This window comes from Buteo buteo, chromosome 5, assembly GCF_964188355.1.
Source record: "Buteo buteo chromosome 5, bButBut1.hap1.1, whole genome shotgun sequence".
NCBI classification, from domain to species: Eukaryota; Metazoa; Chordata; class Aves; order Accipitriformes; family Accipitridae; genus Buteo; species Buteo buteo.
In genome coordinates, this window is record NC_134175.1 from 1297182 (window position 1) to 1323535 (window position 26354).

The 26354-nt window shown below is 57.5% G+C and overlaps 1 protein-coding gene across 4 annotated transcripts in view; it reads right to left on the reverse strand.

Moving 5' to 3' along the window:
- The window catches only part of TP73 (tumor protein p73), a 22197-nt gene extending 8070 nt beyond the window's left edge, over positions 1-14127 (reverse strand). For 2 of the 4 annotated variants that reach the window (XR_012650303.1, XM_075027123.1), the window contains exons 1-4: positions 14033-14127; positions 13227-13472; positions 405-591; positions 197-312 (exon numbers count right to left, since the gene is read on the reverse strand). Coding sequence is in view for 3 of the 4 variants with exons in the window: in XM_075027123.1 (XP_074883224.1) it covers positions 197-312; positions 405-591; positions 13227-13472; positions 14033-14047 (564 nt within the window). In the remaining variant the exon portion in view is untranslated. Of the gene's footprint in view, positions 1-196; positions 313-404; positions 592-13226; positions 13473-14032 lie in introns of those variants that run through there. The other 2 variants (XM_075027124.1, XM_075027125.1) reach the window with 1 other exon arrangement.
- Positions 14128-26354: the final 12227 nt, after the last annotated feature.

The window sequence follows — 26354 nt, forward strand, 5'->3', positions numbered from 1 at the left end:
TGCCACCGGTGCGGGGAGCGAGCAGGGGGTGGCCTCGGATGTGCCAGGGCGAGCAGGATGCTCCTGCCCTTTGTCTCCTACCAAGCAACCCTCCCAGCACCAGCGGGTTCACCCTCAGCACCAGTGGAAACCTGGCTAGAGGCAGGGGGCTGGTCCTGCCTCTCCCCCCCCACCAGCCCCGGGACCAGCCGGGTACCTGCGGGGGCTCGTAGGGCACCATCACGCTCTGCCTTCCCGTCACGGGGTCGTCCACGTACTGGGAGAGGTTGTTGCCTTCCACCCGGATGAGGTGGCTGGCTGGGGCTGACTGGCCTGCGAGGCAAAACCGCCGCGTTAGAGGACGGGGCCGTCCGGGATGCTCGTCCCACGCACGGGGCGGGGGGTGCGCGGAGAGCAGCGCTCACCATCGTTGAAGTCGCGGCCGAGCTCGTGGTTGGGGCAGCGTTTCACCACTTCGGTGACGTGCTCTGCCTTCTTGTAGACGGGCATGGCCCGGATGATGGTGCCCGGGGGCGGGGGGGTGGACACCTTGATCTGGATGGGACATGTTTTTGCGATCTGGCAGTAGAGTTTCTTCAGCAGGGGGGAGTACTGGAAAAGAAGAGACGCCCAGCGGGTGAATGTCACTGGGCCCGATGGGGCGGCGGATGCTCCCCTGCTCGCCCTCGGCTTCCTCCGCTCCTGCGGTGTAAAAGCGGCGTTTCCTTCCCTAAAAGCCCCGGCCGACGCTCCCGCCTGCGCCGAAACAAGCGTTTCTGTTCCCTCGGCTCCTCTCGTCCACCCACCTGCTGCTTTCTCACTGCTCCAAGCGAAAGGCAAACGCGGCAGTAAAGCAGCAAATTAAAATAATGGCTCGTTATAAAACCAATTACCGCCTATCGTGTCGCAGCCACCCTGGAGGGACTACGCCAGCGCAAAGCGGCTCCGTGTACCGGCAGAGCGAATCGCCCCAGCGGCGCCCGGGCTCCGCGGCTGCTCCGAGACGGATCGTGGCGTTGCGAACTGCTATCGCGCGTTCCCAGTGCGTTGCGGGGGACGGCGACCGGAGGAAATGCAGCCTGTCTTTGCGGTAACTGTTTATTCTCTAGGCTCGGTATTTGTTTTTCCCCTGGAAATATTTAAATATGACCAAATTCGCCCACGCTACCTCGTATCCGCTTTCCACGTAAACCAGATACAACCACCTACTGGGTCCAGGGCCGGGCGCTGTAGGAAGGGTTTCCCAGCTAGCCTAAGTGCTCTGGCAAAGCGGGAGCACCCACTACATGGTGACTTAGAGGAAATCTTGCTGAAAAATCAGTGTAAACCCTCATTCGTACATCACTTGGCCCATTTGGGAAGTGTTACCATCCTGTACCTGTTATCGCACGCAGCTCCTGGCAGAGCCGAGGGCTGGGAGCACCGAGGGCACCGATGCACCACAGCCTAAGGAAGTCGTGCTTAACATCGTGGACGGAATCACAGCTAATTACGCAAGACCTCAGAGTTTAATTCTGACTAGCGCGTGCGACACAGAGCAGGTTTGTCCCGACCACAACTCGATCCTTTGCAGCTGCTCGCAGCAAAAGTGGTGGCTCACAGAGGGGACGTTGCGGGGACCAGGCTGGCCGTGGGAGGAGGATGCTCTGCGGGCAGCTGGAGGTGGCTCCCGGAGTCGCTTGTTAATAGAAAATGGTTCAGGACCACTAAAATGCTCCCTGGGATGGCCCAACGGGATTCGCTCGGTTAGGAACGAGAGGCAAAAATCCCCTCGTGAGCACGGCAGACCTGCTCAGCACGGGGGAAGCTCCTGGTGGCACCTGAAAGCGGGAAGGCAACGGCAGCCCGGAGAAAGCGGCGTGCCTGCGAGCCAGCCCCGCTCGCAGCGCGGCAGAGCCCCTCGGCCACGGCGTCCGGGCATCTCTGCTCAGGGCCGGGAGCCAGCGCCGGGGCCGGGTCCAGCCCGACCACGAGCAACCGTCTGGAGCAAGGCAGGGGCTGGAGGAGGCTGCACGCCGCTTCCAGGAGAGGGGTGGGGAAGGCAGAGCCTGTCCTTCGCCTTCCAGTAAACGCGTGTCTCGGCTCCCAGGTGCGGGGATGTGCAATTCCCTTCCACCTCAGCAGTGCCATGCTGTTTTCCATCTCGCAAAGAATGTGTTTGCTATACAAGAGCCCACCCCTGCCGCACAGAGAGGAGCCAGTCCCTGCATGGCGGGGCATGTTCCTGCTCAAAGTATTTTATCTCATCCCCACAAACACCGCGCCTGATGCCAAAACAATACCACCGTGCCGGGTACTCGTGGGGATGTTAAAGCTTGTCCTGAGCCATCCAAATACAGGTGTGCTGGGGGTAGCGAGGCTCCCGCCGCCGCTCTGCTTTCCCGGTGGCGGGGCTGTTTCTGAGCCAGGGCTTCCCGAAGCAGGCGGGCAGCAGGGCTGGGCAGCAAGCCAGCCGCTCATACAGGACTGGTAAGGCATTTAGGGGGCTGACGGGGATGGCTCAGCCCTCGTCTTCCTGCTGCCGTCAGCCCGGTCCGGTGCACCCCACGCATCAGGCGGGTTTGCAGAAGGGATCTGTGCTTCCCCATCCCACTGCCCTTTCTGCAGGTGAGCCAGCCCCCCCCCAGCCCACGGACTGCTAAAGGGGCAAACGAGACAAACCACTTTCAGGTGGTATTTCTAGGGAAGTTCGGGGGAGATATACAGGGAAGGGGCTTCTGCCAAGGCAAACTGCAGCAGCTCTGGTGTTGTGAGGATGCCTTGGACCGATGCTCGGCCGGCAGCAGGTACCAGCTCCCAGAGAGGGAAGCCAGCAAGCTGGCACTGGATGTGTCCCGGGGGCTTCGGGCTAGAGAGAGAAGGAAGATGCTTTGGTCATTAGAGGGTGTGATCGGGAGGTGTAACATGAAGCTGAATCTGGCAGAAGAATTAATTCGCAGTATCGGAGGCACGTGGACTTGCCCGGAGAGAGAGGATGCTCAGGAACGCCACCTTCCACTGCAGTCCCCCAGTTTTGCACCGGTCCCTGCTGACACCAACTGCGCCTCGACTCTACGGCCAGGTTAGCTTCTTGGGTGCAATCCTGCACCTCCCACACAGCAGGGATCGTGCCTAAGCTGGAAGCACAGGCTCCGCTTGGAACGCACTTACTCCCCTCTGCCCGGCTGGAGGAGGAAGCTCTCGTGCGGCCGTGGCCCACGTAACCTGCTCGCCCACAGCGCGATGGGGGTTTAACGCCCTCGTTTTGAGGAGACAACGTGGCAAAACAAGGGTTATTTGGAGGGGGGCTCTTCCTTGCCAGGTGTTAAAATACTGACAACTCCTGTCAAAGGATCCTTTCATGTAGACATTCCCGGGCAGTCCTCAACATGCCTGGGAAATATAACTGCTCTGGAAGAGCAGAGGTGCATTATATGGCAAGTTCTTTGGTAACAAATTCTCTCATTATACCATGTTATGACATGGATAAATCTCTCTTAAATAGCAGAGCGATTGCCCTGCAGGGAGAAAGGCTGCCGCTCAGCACAGGCATGCCTCCACTGATAACCTTATCGTGTCTTAACAGCTCCAGGATTGCCTTCAAAGATCCTTCCACAATAACAAACTATTCTTTTAAGGAACTCCGTGCTGATAACTCTGGGCAAGAAAAGTCAGGGCTGTGCCCTGTGCGGCCGCGCTCCCAGCTCCTCGCAGCGTACGGCTGTCCTGCAGCCACATCGCCAGCCGCTGCTGGGGCAAAGCGCTCCTGGTCTCGCAGACCCAGCCTGTTCACGGCCACGGGGTGAAGGAGCACTACGTTTTTAGGATCCCAGGAGGCTCTACAGCCCCAGCCATGTTTTCAGCCAAGAAGAGCCCTCGGCGATGTACGGTCTCCATAGGGGACAGCAAAATGCACGTCTCGCTCAGGTGCCAAGCAGAGTGCCAAGCAGAATAGGTGCCGCTGCTGCTACGTGGTTCTCTGTATTTGCTAATAACCTGCCACGTGTGCAGGGCTGTGCCACATACTCTGATTTACTTAACAACCCACAGCTGAAGTGTGCACACGCAGCTCACAGAGAGCACAAAGGCACCGTGCTTTCCTCAAGTGCAAGACAAGCCGGTTGCAAAGTGGAACCCGGGCGTTCAAAATGCCAGTACTTAATCGCACAGGTTAGCGCAGCCGCCCCACGGCTTGGTACTCTTCTTTTGCCATAGCCCCATTTCTGTCACCTGTACTGGGGATGAACCTTGGGCTGCTGGCTCGTATCCTTCCCAGTCCGCAGCATTTGGACAAGCTGACCTCTTAAAACCGGCCACACGTGGCAGCTGGGTCACAGCAAAAGCTCACGTTGCTCACCCAGGCGCGGGAACAGCATCTCAGGACACCCGAACACTTTCCCGGCGCTGGTGTGTCAGCTCGTCCAGAGCTCAGCCCCCAGATTTCTTTCACACCTACAGAAGACCTCAGGTACGTTCTGCCCCAGGCACCTCCTGCCTTTGTTTTTCGTTCCTGCTCTACCCTTTGGACAATTAGCATCTGCCTCCCCGGTTACGTTATTACTAAGGCCATCTCTGTTCACAGAGAATGTCAGAGTGGGTCTGTTATTGTGCGTTTGCAGAGCACAACAGGTTCACGTGCCAGTGTGGCTTGTGGGTGCTGGTACGGTATAAACAGCAAACAGCAGTAATAGCACTGAGCAATCTACCTGAAGCTTACGTAAACCCGCAGAACCCATATTCCTCTGGATTTTTTCTGTAGTTGTGCAGCTTTTGATGTCAGCCCTCATCTGCTGGGCTGACAGTATAATGCCACCTCCATCGCTGTCCCTCCCCTGTTACGGTCACCTGTCCTGCAGTGCGAGTGCAGAGCACTAGGAATAACTGGAAAAGCCAAATTATTTAAGCACTAGCAGTACATCAGCATCAACCTCAGGTTCCCTAGGGACTTGGTACCCCAAAGCGCCTTTAGATGGGGTTTCTTTCACCTCTGCGTTTGAAACGCAGCTACTTCTTGGTCTAGATGGAGACTATGCTGCAGCGACGCCGAACATGATGGGAAGGAAGCCCGGCAGAGCCCCGTGGTGCAATCGGCCCCGGCGAGGGTTTGCCAAGATTGTCCTGGTGCTGCTGCCCGCTGTATCCAAGGAAATGTTTTACACGCCACGAGATCCAAAGGAGCTAACGCCCCACAACGATTCATGGCGACTGATAGGGCTGCAGCTGCGAAGCAGCATTGAAATGAAATCTCAGCAGCCGCCGCTGCTCACCCTGAGCAAGTACCCAGGACCCGCTCTGGAAGAGGCCACCACGCCGCTCAGGCCCGTAAGTTACTTCTCCTGCGCCGGAGGCGAGAGCGGGGAGAGGTGTTTTTCCCCATGGAAGCCGACAGCCTCGCACAAAAAATAACCTGAGGCTTCCGTGTGGAAAGACCTACCGGCCAAGTCCATCTTCCCCCCAGCCCTCCCTGGGCAGCAGAACCGCTAGGAGGATGTGTCCCAACAGATTCGGAGCTGATAAAATCTTATTTATCTTCAACTGTTCACACTGAAGCGTCTAGACTTGCCTGCTTCGGGAGGGCTGCAGCCAAGTCCTCCCTTCTCTCTTGAAGGAAATGATTTGCTCAACAATTACTTTTTCCACAAATCCTCCCCCCTCCTCCCTACCAGCCGCCTCCTCCTCCTCCTCCTCTTCTACATTCCAGTCTCCTCATTAGCTCTACTCAAGACGTGTCCAGGACTGCAGTCAATGGATCCCAATAAAGCCACTAGCCTGGCAAGAGAGAGAGAAGAAAAGTGCTGCCTCCGGCTGCTAATTTCCTTGCGCTCCCCAGCAAGCAGCTGCGGAGCTGCATCCTGGGACAGGTTCAGACAGATCGCAGCGGAGAGGTGATAATAATGTGTCTGTCATCTTACTCAGACATGTAGCATCTTGCAAACCGCAAATACCGTTAACCGGCTCGGACGAATCTGTTACGACAGATCCTGGAAGACGTGCCGACTACAGAGCTAATTTTTTCTTTCTAATTTTTTTAATAACCGTTTTTTAATCACCGGCCTATATAACTTCTCACCGGGCTGGAAATTCCGCCCAAAGCTACTTTGTTGTACTATGAGCTGGGTTCAAATATGTCCAGCGCGTCACCGATGCCCGAGAGGAGAGCGTCCACCGGTGCCCGAGGCACACGGGTGGGCTGGGCAGCAGAGATGCTGCCCGGGGACGGCTGTACGGGATGCCCCAACATCTGCCTCCCTGTGTCCACCATCCCTGCACCATGGTGGTGAGGCATCGGGGTGATGGCCAGGGCCACCGCTGGCCGTGCCTGGGATGGGGGGTTCTCAAGGCACCTGGTAGAGACCCTCTGCTCCCCTCCTGGCCATCAGCATCTGCAGGGGACCCCCGTCACCTGCAGGTCCCCCCAACCCCGCTCCCGCGAGCCCTGGACCGCTGGCGCTGCCTCGGGGCAGCAGACCGGCATGGAGAGGCTGTGTCGGCTCCAGCCTGCGTTCTTCTACTTTCATTATCGTGCTGCTGCTGCTGATTAGAACCCCTTGGTTCCCCCACAAAGGAGTCCTCTCCCTTCCTTCCCTGGTGTGCACATCCTTAAAATAACTGCCAACCAGGATCACAGCCATTCTTAGTCACTGCTCAACCAGCCAGCGCTGGCACGCTCAGGGGTTGTTTTAATCTTTTCTAGTAAGTCTGACTCCTTCTGTGTGTCTGGACACTCGGGTCCCCCGACCAAGCCAGCGCTGGGGTTCCCCCTCATCCAAAAAGGAAGCCAAAAATCCAGCGAGGCAGTTATTTCATGCTGCATTATCCAGACTGGATACAGGGAGCAAGCTGGGAGGGGAGGGAAGAAAAGGCTGAGTTGGGCTTGGGATTCACTGCTGGAAACGAAACGCAAAAAACCAGAGCAGCAAGACCTGGACTCGGGAGGTGGGGGGAGACCCCTGAGTGGGCACAGCCAGAGAACCTGGTTTATTTACCGAGGGCCTACCCAGCATCTCTCTCTCCCCCTCTCCTTTAGGCGCTGGAGGTCAGGGCTCCCAGGAAGGCTTTCAGCCACGCTTCTCGTGGTGTGGGATGCGGCCCCGCGTGGTAAAACCTTCTGCTGCCAGCGGTGCAGAGGATTTGGCCGGGGCGGCGAGCGCTGCTGGCCGCCGCACTGGGATGCAGCCGCCGCAATCCCTGGGGCTCTGCGGGAGCCGCTGCCCGAGGCAACCGCTGGGCCAGAGCACGGACGTGCGTTTCTTTCTGCAGCCTATTTATTATCTCCGTCCCTCCAGCGGGTCCCTCAGTCCCCACCTCCCCTGTGTGTGTTTCAGATCCCAGTGCAGAGGAGCTGGCCAGAGCAACCTCATTTCCCCGGCGCGTCCTCTCCCACCTCCGCAGCAGTCCCTGCAGCAGAGCGGTGCCTTCCCGCTGGAGCAGCCGTTGCCAGTAAGTCGTTCCCTTGACCTGTGCATACCATACACGTTCGAGATAGTGGAGCTGATAGTGGGATCGTGTTGGAACATTGCACACCGAATTCCTTTGCCTTTTTTCTTAATTCCATTGTGTCTGGAGCTCCCGGAGCCTCATCCACACCCTGCGAAAGCTGGTGGAAAGCCTCCGGTGGGCCGGCTTCAATGGGCTTTGGAGAGGGCTGACGCTGAGGCTGCTTTCCTACTTCTGGCATGCCAAAATATCCATGCTCTTCTGCCCAGCTACTTGGATAAAAACAAAGATGTTTGCGGCTCAGAGGTAGAGTGTACCAAGCCGTGCCTGCCCCTGCTCAGCTGCAGGCTGCTGCTGTTGGACAGGTACCTCCCTAAAATATGGTAAGGTGCCAGGGAGAGTGTAAGAGGGGGCTTGTTTTCTATAGATGCTCCAGAAGGTTTTTCCCTCCTCTTTACAACTGCCTCTACCCCAACAAGCTTCAGAGAGCCACCAGCAAGGGAGAACCTACCTCCTGCCACACCAATTATTTCTATCCTCCTCATCCAGTTAGCATCAGGCAAACCATTTCAGCTCCCCCAGTGCCCACACTCCAGCTGCAAGATCTACGGAGCGACTGGAACCAGTTCAGCACGGCAGCGTCCCACTGGCCGAGCGCTGGGGCGCAGACCGCGTTGCTGTGGGTGACCTGCTGGACAGCCCTCCACTGCAGCACGAGCATCTCACCTCGGCTTTGAACCTCTCCAGCCTTTCCACGGCAGGCTGTTTGCTCCCGAAAGCAGGAAGCAAGACCCTGGATGTGGCCCGGACCCCCCCCTGTGCCCGTGCCCGGGTTAGGGGACCCCCCCGCCTGCTTAGCTCGGGGGTTTGCCCGTCTCCCCCCAGCTCCAGGGGCTCTGCACGAGCCCGGGCAGCTGCCCCACACCGGGGGGGCTCAAGCCCCCACGTCCTTTTGCAACCAGGCCGTGGGAGGCCAAAGACCCTATTAACGCTTCTGCTGGCTCTGGCACACGTGGTAGCGTTTTAGAGGGGAGGGAGCACTGATGCGCCGCAAACCCGACTTGAGAAAAATACTAATTATCCATCAGTTACCAGCTGGCCGGCGTGGCGTGGGGCCGCCTGTGAGAAAACAGCCGAGATCAGCTCACGGCTCTAGCGTGTATGGGCAGCTCCGGGGAACCGAGAGTCCTGATAGCTTCCAACAAACAGGCAGGCTGCCGACATGCCCCGTCTTGCAGCGCCGCAGCTCCCGGTCCTCCTCCCAGCCCCGTCGAAGCAGCCTACCAGAGGGGGGCTTTGAACCTACAGGGAAAACCTTATTTTCAGCATCTGGCCATTGCTCTCTGCTGATAAGAAGGCCATTAAAAATGGAAAGGGAGGCGGCAGCAGCCCGGAGGTTTTCCCGCAGCACAGACCAGCGCGGACGCTGCGCTTCAGAGTTTGTGGCGACGTGCGGTGCTCAGAGTCCAGCCCAGGTCAGGATATCCAACATCACCCGCCCGCTGCCCGGCATCCTTCTGCAGGGACAGACCTGGTTTTGGTAACGTGAGCCCCAAACCCACGTCCCACATCCTCGCCACTTCTCCGTTCACCCATTTCCTAAATTTAGAAATCCAGCATTTTACAGCTAGAGGGAACAGATGATGATGATCCTCTGGTTGGGTTTCCAACACTACTGGCCTAAGACCCCCTGCCTACTCATTCTGCATTGAGCCAACAGTGTCTGCTTGAAGTACAGCTTATCTTTTGAAAGATATGCAGACTCTTCATTTGAATACTTCAGGAGTTGGAGAATCCGATGCATTCCTTGGTAAATTGTTCCTACGGTTAATTATCCTCACTGTTAAAAAATTTCCACCTTGTTTCTAGTCTGAATTTGCCTGGCTTCAGCTTCCAAGCACTGGATCTCATTATGTCTTTCTCTATTAGATTAAAGAGCTGTCTGCTATCAGCAACCATCTCCTATGCAGACTGCGATCAAGCCACCCTTACTCTTCCCATGGAGACCTTTCATTGCAGAACGCTTCTCTGGTATCACCCCACAAGGCATCTGTTCCGCATCTTTCACCTTCTTTGGCTCTCCCTCCCAAACCTTCTCTAGTTTGCCAAGGGAGGGTTTGAAGCGTGGACACGAGAACTGCACGTGCGCAGGAGGGCAGTGGGCTCGGTGATACCTCGCTGCCCCTGCCCAGGTGATGCTCGCCTGCCCAGCCCTGTAGAGCCAGCCAGCCCACCGCGCAGACACCTCATCTCCAAACGGTCCTGGGCCATGAGCCCCAGGCCCCTTAGGAGCTTCCTTTCCTAAGCGCGGGAGAACGGATAACACCACCTCTCCCGGAGGAATAGCGAGGGGGACTCACTCAAAACCCTTCAAAACTAGGAGTCTACTGGGCCACACACTCCCATCAACCAAAGCTTATGATTGCATCGGAAGACTACGCCAAATCGTTTGACAAGGCGACTCGCATCGAAGTATTTGGTTTGGTGCTGCCGGGGTGCCAGCTGTCAGTTCCTCCTCGGCCGGGTGCTCCGTGATGCGACCCCAGGTTGCTGCCGGTCTGGCAGAGCCGTCCCCCCGGGGCAGAGGGCTCCCCGCTGCTCCGAAACACTGCCTGGCAAGGCGGCTCCGCCAAATTTGTGGTCAACGCTTGCAACGGTCCTGCTGTCAATTGTTTGGTGCAGTTAATCAAATATTCAAAAGCCACCAGGCCTCCTAGCTACGGGTGAAATAGGCAGTGGTGTTTCTTTCAAAGGGCTGAATCAAACCGTGTATGTCCTTTAGTGCACCGAGATGGTTAATTCAGCCGAGCGGTCAGATGTCACTGTCCCCAGCCCTACTGACTCTACTTTTAACTTTCCCTCCCAAGTGCCCACATTCCTTAGTAGCTTTCCCAGCCTTACTTGTATGCCGCTACAAACGCTTTCGCCGCTTATGTAGAGAACCGCGCTGTGTACATACATCATTATTTGTATACTGACTGACTGGCAACATACAGCCTGTGGTTTTTTGCTGAATTCCTTTCCCCGTTTAACCAGGACAGACTTTCAAGTGCGGCAGTGGCAATGCAGAGCGCCAGGCGAGTGGGAGGAAGGCAGCGGCTTCGTCTTCCAGCACAAAACGTGCAGCTGCGTGGCTGCGACAGCCATCAGCCGGGAGGACATGGAGGGAATGTGGCTGTCGCCGCAGCGGGACCGTTCTTCGCGTGGCAACCTTGGTGAGCCGCACAGTCTGCACCCAGTCGGTGGTCCTGCGGAAATTACTATTTCAAATGAAACATGCCCCGCGCTCTCTGGGGTGCAAGACGCTGCTGACCCGCTTCTGTTCTCTGCCAGGCTCGGCTTCATCGCGGTGAAATGCGGGCTGGTCGGCGCTAGCCCTGCAGCCAGCCTGCTTCTGGGGGATGCACGATCATCCCAGCATCGCGGGGATGTCACCGACTGCCTTGCCAAGTATTAAAGCCAGTTCAGGCATTTAACTCCTCCGCTCTGGACCGCTTGCCAGCAGCCCCCCCTTGCAGCCACACGCCTGGCAGCCTCAGCTCCCGGCCCTGGCTGGTGGGCGCATCCTCTGTGGCACGCTCGCCGGGCATCTCTCGAGTCCAAGCTGCTCTCCCGAGGCTAGGAGGGCTGTCACAGCATCCATGTGGCACTGGCTGCTCCAACGTACAAGGGAGATCTTAACACAAAGGCTTGAGAAAAAAAGCAGTCCTGTCCTGATTAGCACAGCTCCCAGTAGGACATGACAGCTATGGGGGCACGGTCGGCACGGGCTGATGCTGAAACAGTCTGGGCTCTGTTTTGTTGGAGTTGTGGAAAGATCTCAGGTGGCTGGGATGGCTCCAGCGAGGGAAGGGGGCTGTGATGGGCTCCCTGGCCACGTGGGACCACCTCGGGGAGCCTCTTGCTGCTCCCTCTGCTCTGCTGGGGACAACCGGCCAAAAAGACCTTAGTGGCTTTTTCGATTTACTCCCGGCAGCTGCAACGTGCATCGTCTGGGATGAGGGAAGGGTATTTCCTTACTGCTAATTAAAGCGAGCACTGAGTGTATCTTTAGTAGATGCTCTCTCCGTCTCTGGGCTCGCATGAATACACCCTGCCCACAGCGCTGTCCCAGGGTGTCCTGCAGCACCCAGCCCGGCTCCAGCGGCGGCTGTGTCCCCTCCATCCCAAAGCCATCCCCGGGGCACTGCTAGCTGGGGACAGTGGCGAGCAACCGTCAGATACTTCCCAGATCTCCGTGCCGGGACAGCTGGGACAAGACACCCGGCATCAGTGTGAGTTTGGTTTCGTTCGGATGCTTTTGTGGCACGGGAATGCCTCCTTTCCCTGCGCACGTCCTGTGCAGCTTTACTTTTAAGTGATGTGAGCTATCCCCCAATGGGGACAGGAGCGGGCTGGAGTCACCTCCTACCCCGAGGACCTTCAGTTTATTCAACACCTAATGAAACGCATCCTTTAGCAACATCTTGCAAGGAAAGACAGTGGAAAAGAGCGAAGGCTTAACTGCTCCTACAAGGGCAAGTTGTATCTAATCGCGGGGCTGGTCCCAAGCCCCTGCTCAGTGCGACTCGGCAGCGAAGCCGGGACGCTCCGGTGACGGGACACAGGGAAGCCGCTCGGCTGCCCCAGCCGTGAATTTGGCTGCATTCGAACGCCAGCTCGCTGCCGGCGCTGCGGCAGCTGCCGTAGCCGGTCCCCTCTCACCACGACACGCCGGGAGCAGCCCGCCGTGCCGCACCAGCAGCAGCAGCGAGCGGACCAGCACCGGCCGGCCACGGCCCGGGGTCTGCCTGCACGGAAGCATCCGAGGATGCTTTCTGTCTACCGTGGGAAGGGCTGTCTTGGGAATTAAACACATCAGCCTCCAAAAATAAAAGTCGTTATCGCACCTCGGGCTGATACATCGCTCCTGGTCTGCTCTGCCCATTTCATGATAATGTCAAACCGCAGCCCCGGAGGGAGCCCCGTCGCTCCCTCGTTGTGTCAGTTGTCTCGTCCCAGCCTTTCTGCTCTGCTAACACTTCCCGGAGGAGAAAGCCAGCCTGCCTGAAGCGTGCCGGTGGTGAGCAGCTCCCCCAGGCACTCAGGGAGGCATCTGCTGCAGAAATGCCTCCGATACTGGCCGCAAGTGCAGTTTTTTCTTAAAAATAGGGACAGTGCCACACTAAGCCAGGAGCCGGGGTGCGAACTGAGGACCTTTTGCCACAAAAAGCAAAGCAGCCCTTGTACACTCTGCCCGGTTCCTGGGTCCCTGATCTGCAGAGGACTCCTCTGCCGGGCTGCAGGCGCGCGGTCAGACCGGCAGCGGAGCAAACCTGCATCCCCGCTCCGCAGGAGCAGGCTGCTGCGCCCACGCCGCGGACGGCACGGTGCCGTGCAGCCGTCCCGCCGCGATTAAAAACCGACTCTGTTATTTTGCTTTGACTTCTAGGGGTGAAGCCGCTTTTCTGACACGAGATGAAAAAGGACTGTAAATGACAAGCAAGAGTTTACAGTGAAGCCGAGAATGGCCCCAGCAGATGCGAGCAAAGGTCCATCTCGTCCACTGCCCCACCTCTGACAGCGGTCACTGGCAAACGCATAGGAAAGCACCACGAGAACAAGGCAGGTACTTCCCCGGGACGTTTCTCCAGCTTTGCGATTTTCGGGGACCTTTACCCGCAGTTTAGGGAATCGCTGCAAGAGAAGCTACATTCGAACCGCTGTGCTTAACAGCCCTTTTGGAGAAAATCCCTGAAAAGACGCTCGGGGGGTTTGCGGCCATCCAGCCGAAAACACCGTCGGCGGTAGCAAGCATCTGTCTAGCGAAGGCAAGAAGATATGCAACTTACTGTCCAGGTGGCTGACTTGGCGGTGCTGGATTGCTGGAAGGTCACCTCAAAGTGGTGGGGACCGGGGTAGTCAGTGTTGGAGGGGATGACGGGAGCTGGGGACATGGCGTCGAAGGTAGAGCTGGGCTGCGAGTAGGGCGAATGCGTTGGGACATTGGAGGTGTGCTCGGAGCTGTAGGGGCTGGTGGAGGCTGCTCTGCTGCCGATGCTCTGATCCATGCTGTTGTTCAGCAAATTGAACTGGGACTGGAGGAAGGGAAAAGGGGAGGAGGGAAAAAAGAAAACACCAGCCAGTTTAGAGACATGGAAAGCCCAGCCACACTTCTTCAGGGCTCCAGGTGTCCTGTTACAGCCTCCTTAAAGGGCCAGCGTGCGGGAAAGCCAGCCAAAAGAGCTGGTTTGGGTCGCTCGGGTTTTTGAACAGGTCACCACTTGTGCAAGGGATAAACCCAGCAGGCTGAAATCACCCCCTTCCATCCGCTCCATCCTCCCCAGAGGCAGCGAGGTGCCGAGATCCCTGGATTTCTAGCGCACCTGCCTATGCAAAGCCACGCTTTTGCCAGCGGGAAACCGGGCAGGGATTTTCCGGGGTTTGCTCAGGAGCGGGAGAAGTCCCGCTGACGGGACGGGGAGCGACGGCCCCGTCCCGCGCACAGGGCTCTGCTCGACGGTGGTCTTTCCAGCGGCCAGAGCATCGAGGCTCGGGGAAGCTGCCCTGGCGAGCAGCACCAGCACAAGGCGACCGACCACCAACGCCCCGACGAAGGGCATCGCTCCCATCGCCACCGCATCGCTCAACGTCCGACCTGTTTTCCGGGCATCTCCCGCCTGCGTTCGCTCGTCGCGAACGTACACGCACACGCCGCTTCTGGAAGCGTTTCTCTAAGAAGAGCCCGCTCTGAATGGTGGTTTGTGTAATTCGTTTCCTAGCCGGGATGTTTGCTTTCAGTGGCTTTCGCTGATGCAGGTCTAATTTGGGGAAAACCTCAAACCTGCAAAGCGTGTAGCTGTGATGCGGCACCCTGCAGTAAGGTCACAGAGCAAACGTACCTATTTATGCATGTACCGGCTCTTACTCCAGACACGCTGGACCAAATCCTGACTTTTTAAAGTTTTTTTTTCTTATTCCTCTTCCGAACAATTACTGTCAGATACTTGCAGTACAAGCTGGCAGCTCTTTTACCTGCAGGCATAGCCTAAGCAAAGCAATGTTCTCAAAAGCCGCAGGCTAAAGCGGCCTTAATCTTTTGTCTGCAAATCAGGCCCCCCCCAAAATCATTTTTTCTCTGGTAGAGAAATAAACTGTTGTTTAAAAAAACAGATCCCAAATGGAACTGTTTCTCCGAGCGAGCGGGATGTTTTTCCCCCTACGTCTGCAGTTCCCGAGATGCTCAAGGGTTGCTCCCCCGGCATTTGCAAGCCAGCAGCACGCTGGCAGTCCCAGGGGTGAGCCTGAGCTCCGCCGGTGACCGTCCACAGCGGCCGCCTCATCGCTGCTCGTCGTCCCGACTCCCCGCATCGCCCTGCGTCCTGCATCACCCGCCTGCGCTCCCCCCTTCGCCCAGCTCCCCCCTGCCTCCCAGCAGGGACTGTCCCTCCAGCCACCAGCACCACCTGGGGCATCTCTGGGAAACTGGGAGCTACTGGGAGGCGGCCGTCACCGTCCCTCAGCCCAGCAGGCTCAGCCGTCTGCCTTCGCCTCCGAAGGGCTGCAAGGCTCACAGCTTAGGAATCAAGAGACGTGTTTTAACTTGGGATCCCAACCTCACCCAAATGTCTACGATGTATAATGGTTTAAAGGCAATCACCCTTCTCCAGGGAAGTTCTCCTGTTGTCTGCATCTCTCGCAAGGTCGTTGGAGCCTGTGACTAACTGGAGGAATGCTGAACAAGATCTGGCTTGCTTTTACACATACAGCCATTTTCTCCCCTAAAATATGTGCGTAAACCCCTCTATTCCTTCTCGCCGCTCTATAAATAGCCCTGCCAAGGACCAAGCACCACCATCCAAGCTTTCCACAATCCCCGGCTTCGCCCGGAGAAAAAGTTACAAGAAACTTCAGCAAAACAGGCCTTAAAAATGCGCATGGAAAGCCCTTGCCCTCCAGCTGGGAAGCTGGTGGCAGGTGACACAAGTCACCCTTGAAAAGCAAAGCTCAGGCATCGACCAGGAGGAGAGCAGCAAGGGGAAAAGGGATTGCTGCTTGTCGGGGCTGATCCCCGGGCCAAATAATCTGGGAGAATCACGACTGAGCTGGTTTGTTCTCCCGGGACAACGGAAGGGCCCAGCCATGTGCCTTTTTTAGGGATGAATGGCGTGTAAATGCTCCATGCTTGATGAGCAAACAAGGCGATTCCGGCACTACCCTTGCACACGAATGTGCATACTCGGGAAAATCAGGCTACGGCCGCAGCGCCCGGCAGAGCACGGCGCGTGTGCTGCCGCGGTGGCTCATCTCCTGCTGAAATGGGAAATATGGGAAGTAACCGGGAAGCCTTTCGCCTCCCTGCTGCTTGGGAGCTGCTCGGGAGCAGCTGAAGCCTGCGGCTGTAAAGCTTAATGGGTGGGTAAATCGGCACTGATCCACTGAGATCCACATCCCAACCTCCGCACAGGAGGGAGCCTTCCCTTGGGAAAAACGGTGACCTCTTCGCACATGAGGGAGATACGAGACCCAGAGCATCACGTCTGCAAGCTGGGCTGGCCACCCCATGCCAGCATCCCCTGCCAGCACAAAGCAACAGGCAGCGCCCCGAGGAGCGGGGCTTTGCAAATCCGCTGGCAGAGATACCCGAAGTCAGGTGCAGGGGGATAAATGACCAACTTGTTTTTTAAAACTGACTAAATTTTGGAAACATTCCCTTAAAAGACAAATATAAGGTTTGAGTGTTTGTGTGTGTATGTTTGTGTCAACAAACCCAACACAGCCCTTGTGTCTGTGTTTCTGTAAATATATACATACACACACACGTTTATCCACACACAGATATAAATATTCACAGGACTGCAGCAACGACCTCCCAAGTAACAGCACTAGAGTACAAAACGAACCCGGTACATACATGCTTTGTACCAACACACCTAAGACAAAAAAGAGGACTGAAGTAATTTCTGGTCGGGAAGCTCAGCACCGCACCTTTCTATCCCCCTCTAACGGCGTCGATGCCCGTACCTAACTTTTGCCAGAGAGCAGACACAAAACACTTTTGACTATGAAATCAACCGCAGCGCTTGAGGTCGGGGCTGGAAATGTATCGCCTGCAGCGCAGGTCCCGTTTCATCTGCTCTGCCCTCCCAGAGACTTTAAACCGGGGAAGGAAAGCCTGCCTGGGGCCGTGGGTGCCTGCCACCAGCTCGGCTGAGGAGGTCCCCAGTGGACGACAAACTGGTGCCGGTGGTGCTCAGCACCACGGGGCGTTCCTCGGACGGATGCTCCAGCTAAGACCCATCCCGTCCGCACGGACACGGGAGAGGGAGCCTGCACCCCTTTGCACCAAAGGTTTAAATCGCATCCCGCTTGCCGGATCTGGCAAAGCGGGAGAGGAATGCCGACCGAGCCGCCGAGGCTGCAGCATCCCACGCTGACACAGCTTATCGGATGGGGAAAGGCTTGCACCGGGACAAGCCCCTGGCACGTCCCAGGCAGCGGCGGGAGCACGCACCCGGCTCCTGCCTCGGCGGCGGCAGATGATTTCAAATAAAAGCAGCGAGGCAAACCCCATTAAGAACAAGTAGCACCTACCGTGGTATAATGCTGCATCGGGTCGCTAATGTACAGCATTTTAGTTGTCTCGGGATTCACGGAGTGCTGGGAAGCGTCCTGCCACGGGACTCATGGGGTCGGGGCGGCGGCGGGGACGGCCGGGGTAGGAAGGCGGGTGGGAAGAGGGAGCGCGGGAGCAGGGCCGGGGCGGGCAGCGCCAGGGATGCTGCGCTGGCCACCCGTGTGCCGCCGTGTGTTGGCTTTTTTGCTTTTTTCATCTCCCTTAGTTCTGTCAACTAGCTGCATCCAACAACAAAACGGGGCCCACCCCTTCTGTCCCTCATGACTATTCATTAAAGCACAGGGCAGGCCCCAGCTTGCCCAGTGATGGACTGGGCGATACCAACCATTCCCACCGCAGGGAGAGCGGGGGTCCAGCTCCATCATCAAACCCGGCGGGATTCTACCCCAGAAAGCTGCTTGCGGCCGCGCTGGGCTGGAAACCCACTTGGCCGGCACCCTTCGCCAGCAGACCGAGGTGGCTGCGCTTGCATTGACCAGGCGATGCAGGGACTCTGGGACAGCTCCTTATCTCAGAGATACGGAGTTATCCCTGTCTAGATGGATAGATACGGATAGGTGTGGATAGGCGGATATCTAGATGGCCACACAGGGATAGATGGCTAGCCAGTCATCTAGATGGACAGATATGGATAAATAGATACCTGGAGCAACCAGGCAGATTTCCTTCCACCTCGAGGCGGATGGGGGAACGGTGTTCCCTACGGCCAGACCCCACGGTGGAAGCTGCACACTGAAGCAGATAAGCAGTTCAAAGAGCGTCGTGGCGTGTTTTGAAAGGTGGAACCAGCCTGCGTCGCCCACCTCCCCACACCGGTGCGCACACAGATCCACGCACAAGTAGGTTAGCGGCAGTGGCGCACGTAAAGCCTTAAGCACCGCGCGAACAACCAGTCCTGAAGCTGTCATCTCTCAGCAAAAAGGGTGGCTGAGGAATTGCTTACATCTTTAATCACAGCAACCCCTCCCACAGGACCCCGAGACGGGGTTTAGGAGCAGTGCCCATGCAATGCTGAGAGGGAGCATCTCGCCCGACGGTGGGCAGGTCGCAGAGCGTTTCGGTGCCCTGCTCGCATCCACCGAGCATCAGCGCCGGCGCTGGGTACCACAGCACCCGCTGCTTCCCGCACGTCCGCTCCGGCCCCGCTGAGCACCACAATCAGCAGCATCACAGCACGGACCGAGCGGCCCCTCCGCTGCCGCTCCCGTGTCTCCTGCCTTTCTTTCGGGCCGGTGCCATCACGTTATCTGTGCATTTATTTTCGTGCGCGTCAGCCTGCCACGCGTTTCGGTGACGCCAGCCGGCGAGAGCTGGCCGCGGCTCACCGGGAGCTGAGCAGCGCAGCGCTCGGTTGCACCATCGGGCCAATGTAAATATTTACTACCGGCTCATTATCCCGAGCAAGGGCCGGGAGCCGGCTTTGCCCTGCCTGCGCGCAGCCGCTGCGCTCAGAGCCCTGCAAGGCCCTGGCAGCACCGAATCCCGCCGGGCTCGGCTTCGGTTACAGCGGGAACAACAAGCGAGGCGACGGCAAGCTCAGCGAGGGGCAGCTCCCCAATTAGCACCCGCCGCCCCCGCCGGATCCCTCTGCCAGGCTCCTGCCTGCTGCAGACAAAGGCTGGGGAAGGGAGGGAAAGCAAGCGAAAAGCGAGGGAGAAGGGGGCTGGGGGGGGGGAACACAAGCTGGTGAGGAGGGAAACGGTGGCTTTCCGGAGGGAGATGCTGCCAATGGCCGGGGCTGCTTCAGGGATGCTCCCGGGAGGCCACCCTGCTCGGGGCACTGAATGTGCACAAGCGACCCGGACGTCTCGCAGGACCACTACGCTTTTCAAACCCGCTCTCCGCCTTAGACACAGGCGCACCAGCTTCTTGGAGGGCAAGGCGATGGCACGGACCCTCGGAGACCGTGGCGGGAGCAGAGCTGGGCACTGGGAGCGCGACGTGCCCCTCCAGCAGCTCTGCCTCGTCAGCAGCTTACAAACGGCTTTGACCACCCAGCGTGTTTATACCGGAGCGAACGACACTCTCCTCCTGCCGGGGTGCTCGAGCTCCGCCGCCGTTGCAGCACAGAGCCCCTGCGGCTGCGTGCAGCGATGTTATCTGTTAATAAGGAGCCACTCTTTTACTGACCGCTGTACCATCCGGCTGCAATCCTGCACTGCAGTCATCAGTTACAGGTTATCGGACCCTGCACAAATGACAGCAGCGCTGCACCCGTAGTGTTTGTGTTCGGTTTATGAACCAGCAAGCATCCCGCTGCCCACCCCAGAGCCCCCAACCCGCTACGGGGAAGCCAAGTTTGTGTCTGGTGGGGCTCCCACTGGTGCAGCCTGAGCACACTCACCATGACCGAGTCATTCATGCTTCTCATCTGGAAGACGTCCATCGTGACCTCTGTGCGGTTGGAGACCTCATTGCTGCCTGTGTGGTTGGATGGAGGGAGGTCGAAGTAGGTGCTGTCTGGCTCCCTGCGGAAAAGGCGACGGCAGGCAGTCAGCCTCCCGGCTCTCCATCGCAGCCCGCACCACCACCGCCCAGCAACCTGCGATTCCCTTGAACCTTGTCCCCTTCTCCACTTCTCCCTCCATCCTCTGCTTTGATTTTCACATGGCAGAGCAGGCTTTGCCTGGTGGGTAAGGCAAGCAGAGGTGGGACGGTTTTCACCCCCTCAGCTGCTCTAGTGTATCTGTCACCTCAGGATGTCTTTTAACTGAGAGGATACCAAGGAAGAAAGGATGGAGTGAAGCACAGACCTTCCTCCTTGCTTGATTAGAGCGTGAGGCTCAAAGGCCAGAAGACTTGCAAAAGTCTTGGTGTGACCGGAAGATGTTTAATTTTAGAAAATACCCATTTTAATTAGGCAGCCACCAAGCCTCACGACCTCATGAGTGGCAACCGACAAGTAAGAGCGCATCCTCCCAGGCTCGGTCCCAGCATCCCCTGCCCACCCCGGGCAAGGGTCCCAGCCGAAAGGCACCGTCTCCGTGCGGCCCTCCCCGTACGTGGGACAGAGGGTCTCACGTACCAACGCCAGGCTCTAAGGGCCGCGGTTCAGGGAAACCGGCCAGCTGTGCCGGTACTCGGCCGCGTGAGCAGCCCTGATGTGCCCACGGGGATGCGGGCAGGGGTCCCAGGGTGCTGCAGCAGGCAGGGCACGCAGGATGAGGCCCGGCGGCTCTCCTCGGCACGAGAATGACTCAGTCTCCCCTTCCCAGCTGCTGCTGCGGCATTGCTGGTCCCCAAACACCTTCGCTTCCTCGAGCTGACCTCCGACGTGCACGGGGGCAGCCGTGCTGTGGGAGCGCCGCGCCTTTGCGCGTACCGTGCACGTCGGAAACGCAGAAACAGCGTCCGATACCTGGAAACAAGGTTTGTGGGGCTCTGCTTCCAGCGTTTGCACACTCCACAGCCTTGGAACCACCTAGTGTCGCAAGGGCAAAGGCGTTTGGCGAGAGAAAAGGTCTGAGGCGAGTGATTGGAGTCTGGGAGCAAAATTCTCAATGTGGGAAATGGAATATGTGAAAACTGGCACAGGCAAAAGAAACTTGCCTCCCTTCGGGCCACAGCAATGACACGTGCTAATGCAGGTTACAGAGCAAAGGGCCACTTCTGCCTCAGAATACACCTCAAGGCAAATGATCAACCACCACTTACAGCGTGCTCCAGAGGTGCTCAAACGTCGTGCCTTCATCAGCTGGAGATGATTGAGACATCTTCGCAGAAGGGGAGTCTGACAAAGGATAAATCACTCTAGGGGCAAAGAAAAACAGCAACGTTAGGATTGCTGGAGTGCCATCTCACGTCAGCAAAGCGGCCGGCAAAGGGCAGGAGTTTCCCACCTCGCTCCCAGCAGCACGGCAGGGACCGGAGCCCCAAAGGGCCCATCGTGGGGAGGCGATGCCCCCCATCCCCGCAGTGGGCTGCAGGCAAGGAACGGCGTGGGTGACCCAAGCTTAGCCTGCCCCGGAGTCTGCTGCCCCGAAAGACAGCTTGCACAGGACAGGAGGCGACTGGCAACCCCTTCGCTGCAGACCAGGACTGCAGATAACAAAATAAAACCGCCAGGCTTTCCCATAGGGGCTGGCATTTCTGGTGATGCCATCGCGGGCCAGCATTCTTACAAATATGTAGGTGTTTTGGGAAGGGCCAAAGTGGCAGGGCGTTGGGTTGTCAGCCCATTTCTGCTAAGCACTGATCCCGTGGCTCAAGGCTCTCGTTTCAGATATTTACGCTGTGCTTCAGCGTGGCTACGAACAGCTCCCCCAGCCCTGGGGAGGCTTTGCACAACTGTTCTTAGTAATCGCTTTGGACCAGCTTCATTCAGCAAAGGGTTTAGATGCGCCGGTTAGACGCAGCAATACCAAAATTCTGAGTATCGGCTCTCCGAATCAAACCGAAACCCCAAGCTAGGTGGCAAAAAAACCCCTTGCAGCAAGAATCAGAGCCAAAGGCAGCCTTGCTGCAGCCGCAGTCCGGGCTGCTGGCCTGCACGGTGTGGTCCCTGCTCCCCTGAGAGCAGCCCCTGTGCCTGGCTGCTCCGGGGTCGGGACCAGCCGAGGGGTGAGGAAATCCTACTCCGCGGATCTGGGGAATACAGGAGAGACGTTCCTCTCTCTGAATCACAGCAGTGCCACACATTCAGGCTGCGGGCGGTAGCCTGTAGGCTGGTATATGAGATATGCTCAGCTGCCACCAGCTCGGGGCAAGGTGTGCCAGGGAGGTGGGATTGCAGAGCTCTGAGCCCTGGCAGGAGCTCAGGCATCCCCCGTAGCCAGCGGACACTTAAACCGCTTCAAAATAAGTCTGCCTGTTTTGATGTAGCCCTTCAGCCCTGATCCTGGTTCGTCTGTTTTAGGCACGGGGCAGCTTTTAGACTGGGAACATGTTTTTTCAACAGGCTAACATATTTTTCTCAGGAAGCTCTAGCTGCAAATGCCCGCAAATCCGGAAAGGCATAAAGACAGGAAAGACACCCAGATGCATAGTCCAAGTTTACGGAGAAGCCATGATGCAGATATGCTACATCTTATTTGTTCAGACGTTAAAATGACCTTCCCATGTCTAAGCAGCTTGCAAACATTATTGAATGGACTATTATGCCCCCCAAGCCACGCGAGGCAGGAATGTTGCCTCTGCTTTGCAGATGGGGAAGCGTTACTGGAGAAAGCACACCCTTTACCCAGGACCGTGTACGGGAAGTCTGGGGGAAAGCCAGTTTTTCAGCCAAAGCCTTCCGAAGGCGACTGCATAGGCATAACCAGAGCCATCCTTAGTCCGGTCTGTTCCTCTTGCCCCCGGACAACATCTCGTGGCCTCTTTCAAGTGCGGAAGGAAGCACGCAGCGTACCTCGGCTCTCCCTTTGTGCCCAGCACCTCTCCGGCCCCAGCCGCCGGAGCGGCAGATTTTGCGGAGCCATCTTGAGCCCCACGCCGCCTTCCTCTGCTGGCAACCCCGCCGTGCCGTCATCCTCCTCCTCCTCGCTAACCCGCTCCCTGGAAGCGGTGGGACCTCTTCCCTGCCCTGGCTGACATGGACGTGCCCCAGGCACCATCTGGCTACGCCTTTTACCCACGCCAGTGTTAGCATCTCGTTTCAACTCGGTACTGACATCTAATAGTGAAAGCCTGAAAACTTCCTGCTTTTGGGGCTCGAGCCGCCGAGCACGAGGGTAGCGGCTTTCTAACAGAGTGAAGCTCGGGGTCACCGGGGCCCCTCTGAGTCAGCTGGGGAGCGGGGAGCTGCAGGGACCGGGCATTAAAACGAAAGCAGGGCGGTATGCCCCGCTTTCCGCACCATCCGCGAGAGACGGCATCCGCGGACGCTCTTCCAGGAGGGTTCGGTAGAGCGGAGGAGGGCTCCTTCCCCGCGGGTCTATGGCGGAATAGCTAGCAGTGAGAGTCTGGTGTCCTCCCATCCCTCCTCGTCCCACGTGTGACACGCAGAGAAACGAAAAGGACCTACGGGGGCAGCTTTGGGAAAAGGAAAAGCCTAGAGCTGAGGCAGGCGACTGCTGGTGGCCTTACCCTGCTTCCATGCTGCTTTCCCTGGCCCAGGGCAGCGGCAGCTTCAGGAAGGAGCCAGGCCTTTCCCTTCGGCAGAGAAAGCACCTCCGCACCGCCCCGGCTGCGTGGTCATGATGGGTGACACCAGCTCTAACCACGTGGCTGCACTCGTCTTCAAAAGGAAAAAAACCTGAATATTTTAAGGGCGTTTTGGAAGTTCCCTTTCTCTTTCAAAGCACAACCGGTGTTTGCAAAGCCAGGCCAGTATCTTCCTCACCTTTGAGCTCTAAACTCCATGGTACAAAGGGAAGCTCGGGCTGTCAGCATTGTTAGTGCACATCCCTGCTGCAGTGGTCACTGCACATCTTGGGAAAGCATCTCTGCAGCAAGAACGACAGCCAGGCATCTAAGACCATCAAGAATCACGAAAGACTTTGCAAACAGGGTTCCCCAAGGTCAGCAGCGGTGCCGACGACAGTGTAGTTTACTCTAAAAGGAGGTGCCACTCAGAGTCCCCTTATGCAGTGAGGGGGGGAGGCTTTCACGTTCCGGGAAGTTGGGACAGCGCTCTGACGGTGAGGTCCAGCAGGAGGAAAGGACACCCCATCGGAAGCAGTGGAGGCCCTGTGGCACAGCAAAATTCGAGGTGAACTAGGAAGAGCCGTAGAGACTAATTCCACATTGCTAGAGAAGCATTCCTAAACGGCTTGGATGTAATTACCTTCCCAGTGCCTATAGGCTATGTAAATGGCACTGGGAGGTGACTAACCTGGGGCTAAACACGTCGGCAGTGGCAGAGCTCAAGATCGGCCACGGCCCAGGTTCGGCTCCTCTGCCACTTCCAGCCCCCCGCGTCGGTTCGGAGGCTATTTCGCCTCCGCTGTAACTGTGTCAGCTCCCTGATGTCACCAGCTTCCCACCACCAAAAGGAAGACGTGAGGTATCACCCTGACTTCTACCAGAAAGCGTTCTCTAGCCAAACCCCCACCTGGAGGATTGAACACCTCCAGAGACCCAAAACTGTTTATTAAACTGAAGATCTCTTTGCCCAGGGACGGGTGCGGCAAGGGGACCGCCGTCCCTTCTGCCTCGACGCAGCAGGGAGGCGATGGGGGATGCTTGGCGCGGCAGGACGTGCGCCGGATTTATTGCAGGCTTCTAGAGGAAGAAAGGATTTATTGCAGGCTTCTAGAGGAAGAAAGACCGAAACGTGCAAACCAGGGGGGGTGGTGCTGGGCGCCGAGGCTGCTGGCGGGATTTGCCTGTTCTCACTTGGGAGAGCTGCTCTCCGCGTGCTTCCCCAAGCCGGCTCCATCGTTCGCTGGATTGCTGCTTCCCTCTGTTGCTAGTCAGGGCATTGCAGGGAAACTCCACTCGGGGGGAAAAAAAAGGCCAGGAGTACGGAGACAAAGCCTGCGAAGAGGTGATCCGCCACCTTCGCTTGCGTTGGGGCTTGGCTGCCACCCCCGCTGGGGCTGCGGGAGCAGGCTGGGGCGCTCCGGGGGCTGGTTCCTTCTGTCCACGTACCTTCCCTGTGAATTGCCACCGAAGTGCTTTCCAAAGGGTTGGTATGGAAAGCAGTCTTTTCCCCGCTGCCGTGACTTTGGCTGTATCCGAAAGGCCATGTCAGCCCCTGCTCTGCTGAAGCAGCCGTTTTCCCCCCAGCCCCAGGGACACAAGGAGGATGAAAAGCACGCACCGAGGTCCACTACAGCCCTCCCGAGGTGGGAGAACAGCTCTCTGGAGAAGCAGAGCGGATGAACTGGCATATATTCAACCGTGCTTCGTTCAGCCCACGGTTGGTGTTTTGACCACGGTCTGAATATATTCTTTGAATTATAAATTGAACTTCCTTCTTTCATTAATGTAAGGAAAGGGAAGGGTACCGTGAGCGTAATGAGGGGCTGAAGCCTTGCTGAGAGTGATGCCGGGCAGCTGAGCTTCTGTGCTCTCTCGAAGGAGCATCTTTGATCTCACCATTAACTTTAAGCCTCAGCTTTAGGCACTTAGACATGTCTGTCGCTATTTCGCCTGGGAATAACGTATTTGCTGCTATCCTGCCGCTCTAACAGCCCAGAATGAAATGTGACAGCATTTTGCAGTCAGCTTAAAGGAAGATAAATGCACAAAACCTGTGTAACAGGGCTGTTCCTAATTCCTAAAGACTCTTGGCCCATCCTGAGAGAGGAAGACTGCTGAAAGCCATTTCCAACTCTCACACTGAGCTGCTGTGTATTGCTTGACGGCTTGTGAACCGGCCCCTGGATCGTCTCTCCTCCTCGCCTCTGCGCAACGAGAACCATCAGGCTCATCCGGCCCGCAGCAAATAATGTTTGCAAAATGCTGATGGATCCCCAAGTGCCAACGCTACCCTGTGCTATTGCTCATTTGTCCCAGATTATTAAATTCACACCTGCGAAACGAGCCTTGTAAAAGCAACCGAGAGCCAGGGAGCTTTCCTGCAGCACACTTGGCTCTCAGGAGCCCTCCTTGGGGTCCAGCAGCTTACTAACACTTTTCTTTCCAGGGAGCAGGCACGTTCGACAGAAACGCTCTCCGACAGATAGAGTCATCGATAGGCAGCTCGTGAGGGCAGGAGGCTAAACCAGCCAACTCTCCCTCCCTCCCTGGCAGCCCGAGCGTCAGCCCTGCCTCAGGACCCGGCGGCGGGCAGCCAGCCTCAGCATCCTGCCGGTGCCCAGCCCCACCTCTGCTTTTCCCAGTCAAGGCTTGGCCGGTTTTTCCTCCGCAAGTGCTTGACCTCCGGATCTAAGGCACTTGGGAGCAAACTTTCCAAGACGCTTTAATATTGTGTAACTAGCCTACAAAGCAAAGCGGCCGCAAATCATCTTCCAGCTGCGTTATCGAGCACTCGAGAGAGGGTCGTGCTGAGTAACTCACACACACAAAGAGCAAGGGGTTTCCTTTTGTCAGTTTTTTCCTCCTACCTGCTCTGGCTCCCCAAGCGTTTCGAGTTCCCCCGGAGGTCTCCCGCGGACAGGAGCGGCCTGGGATTGAGGATCTATGTTATTTACTGCACTACAATCAAGTAGCGTCCCGGTCGCCTAGGCAATGACATTGGAGCTGTTGAAAGCTATGTGAAAAGTGAGGCAAAAGCTTGTGCGCTCCTTCCTGGAATAGGAGGCAGTTGCAAGGGGGTGGGGAATGCTCAGCCAAGCGTGCCGGGGAATTAAGCTGGTCACCACCGCCAAAGTGACTCGGGGGCAAGCTGGCTCTCGGGGCTCCGGCAGCGGCAGCCACCCACCAGTGCTGCCCCCCGGGGCGGCTGCTGGGGGTTAATCGTGATGGAGCGGGTAAGGAGACCCGATGGGGACCGCTG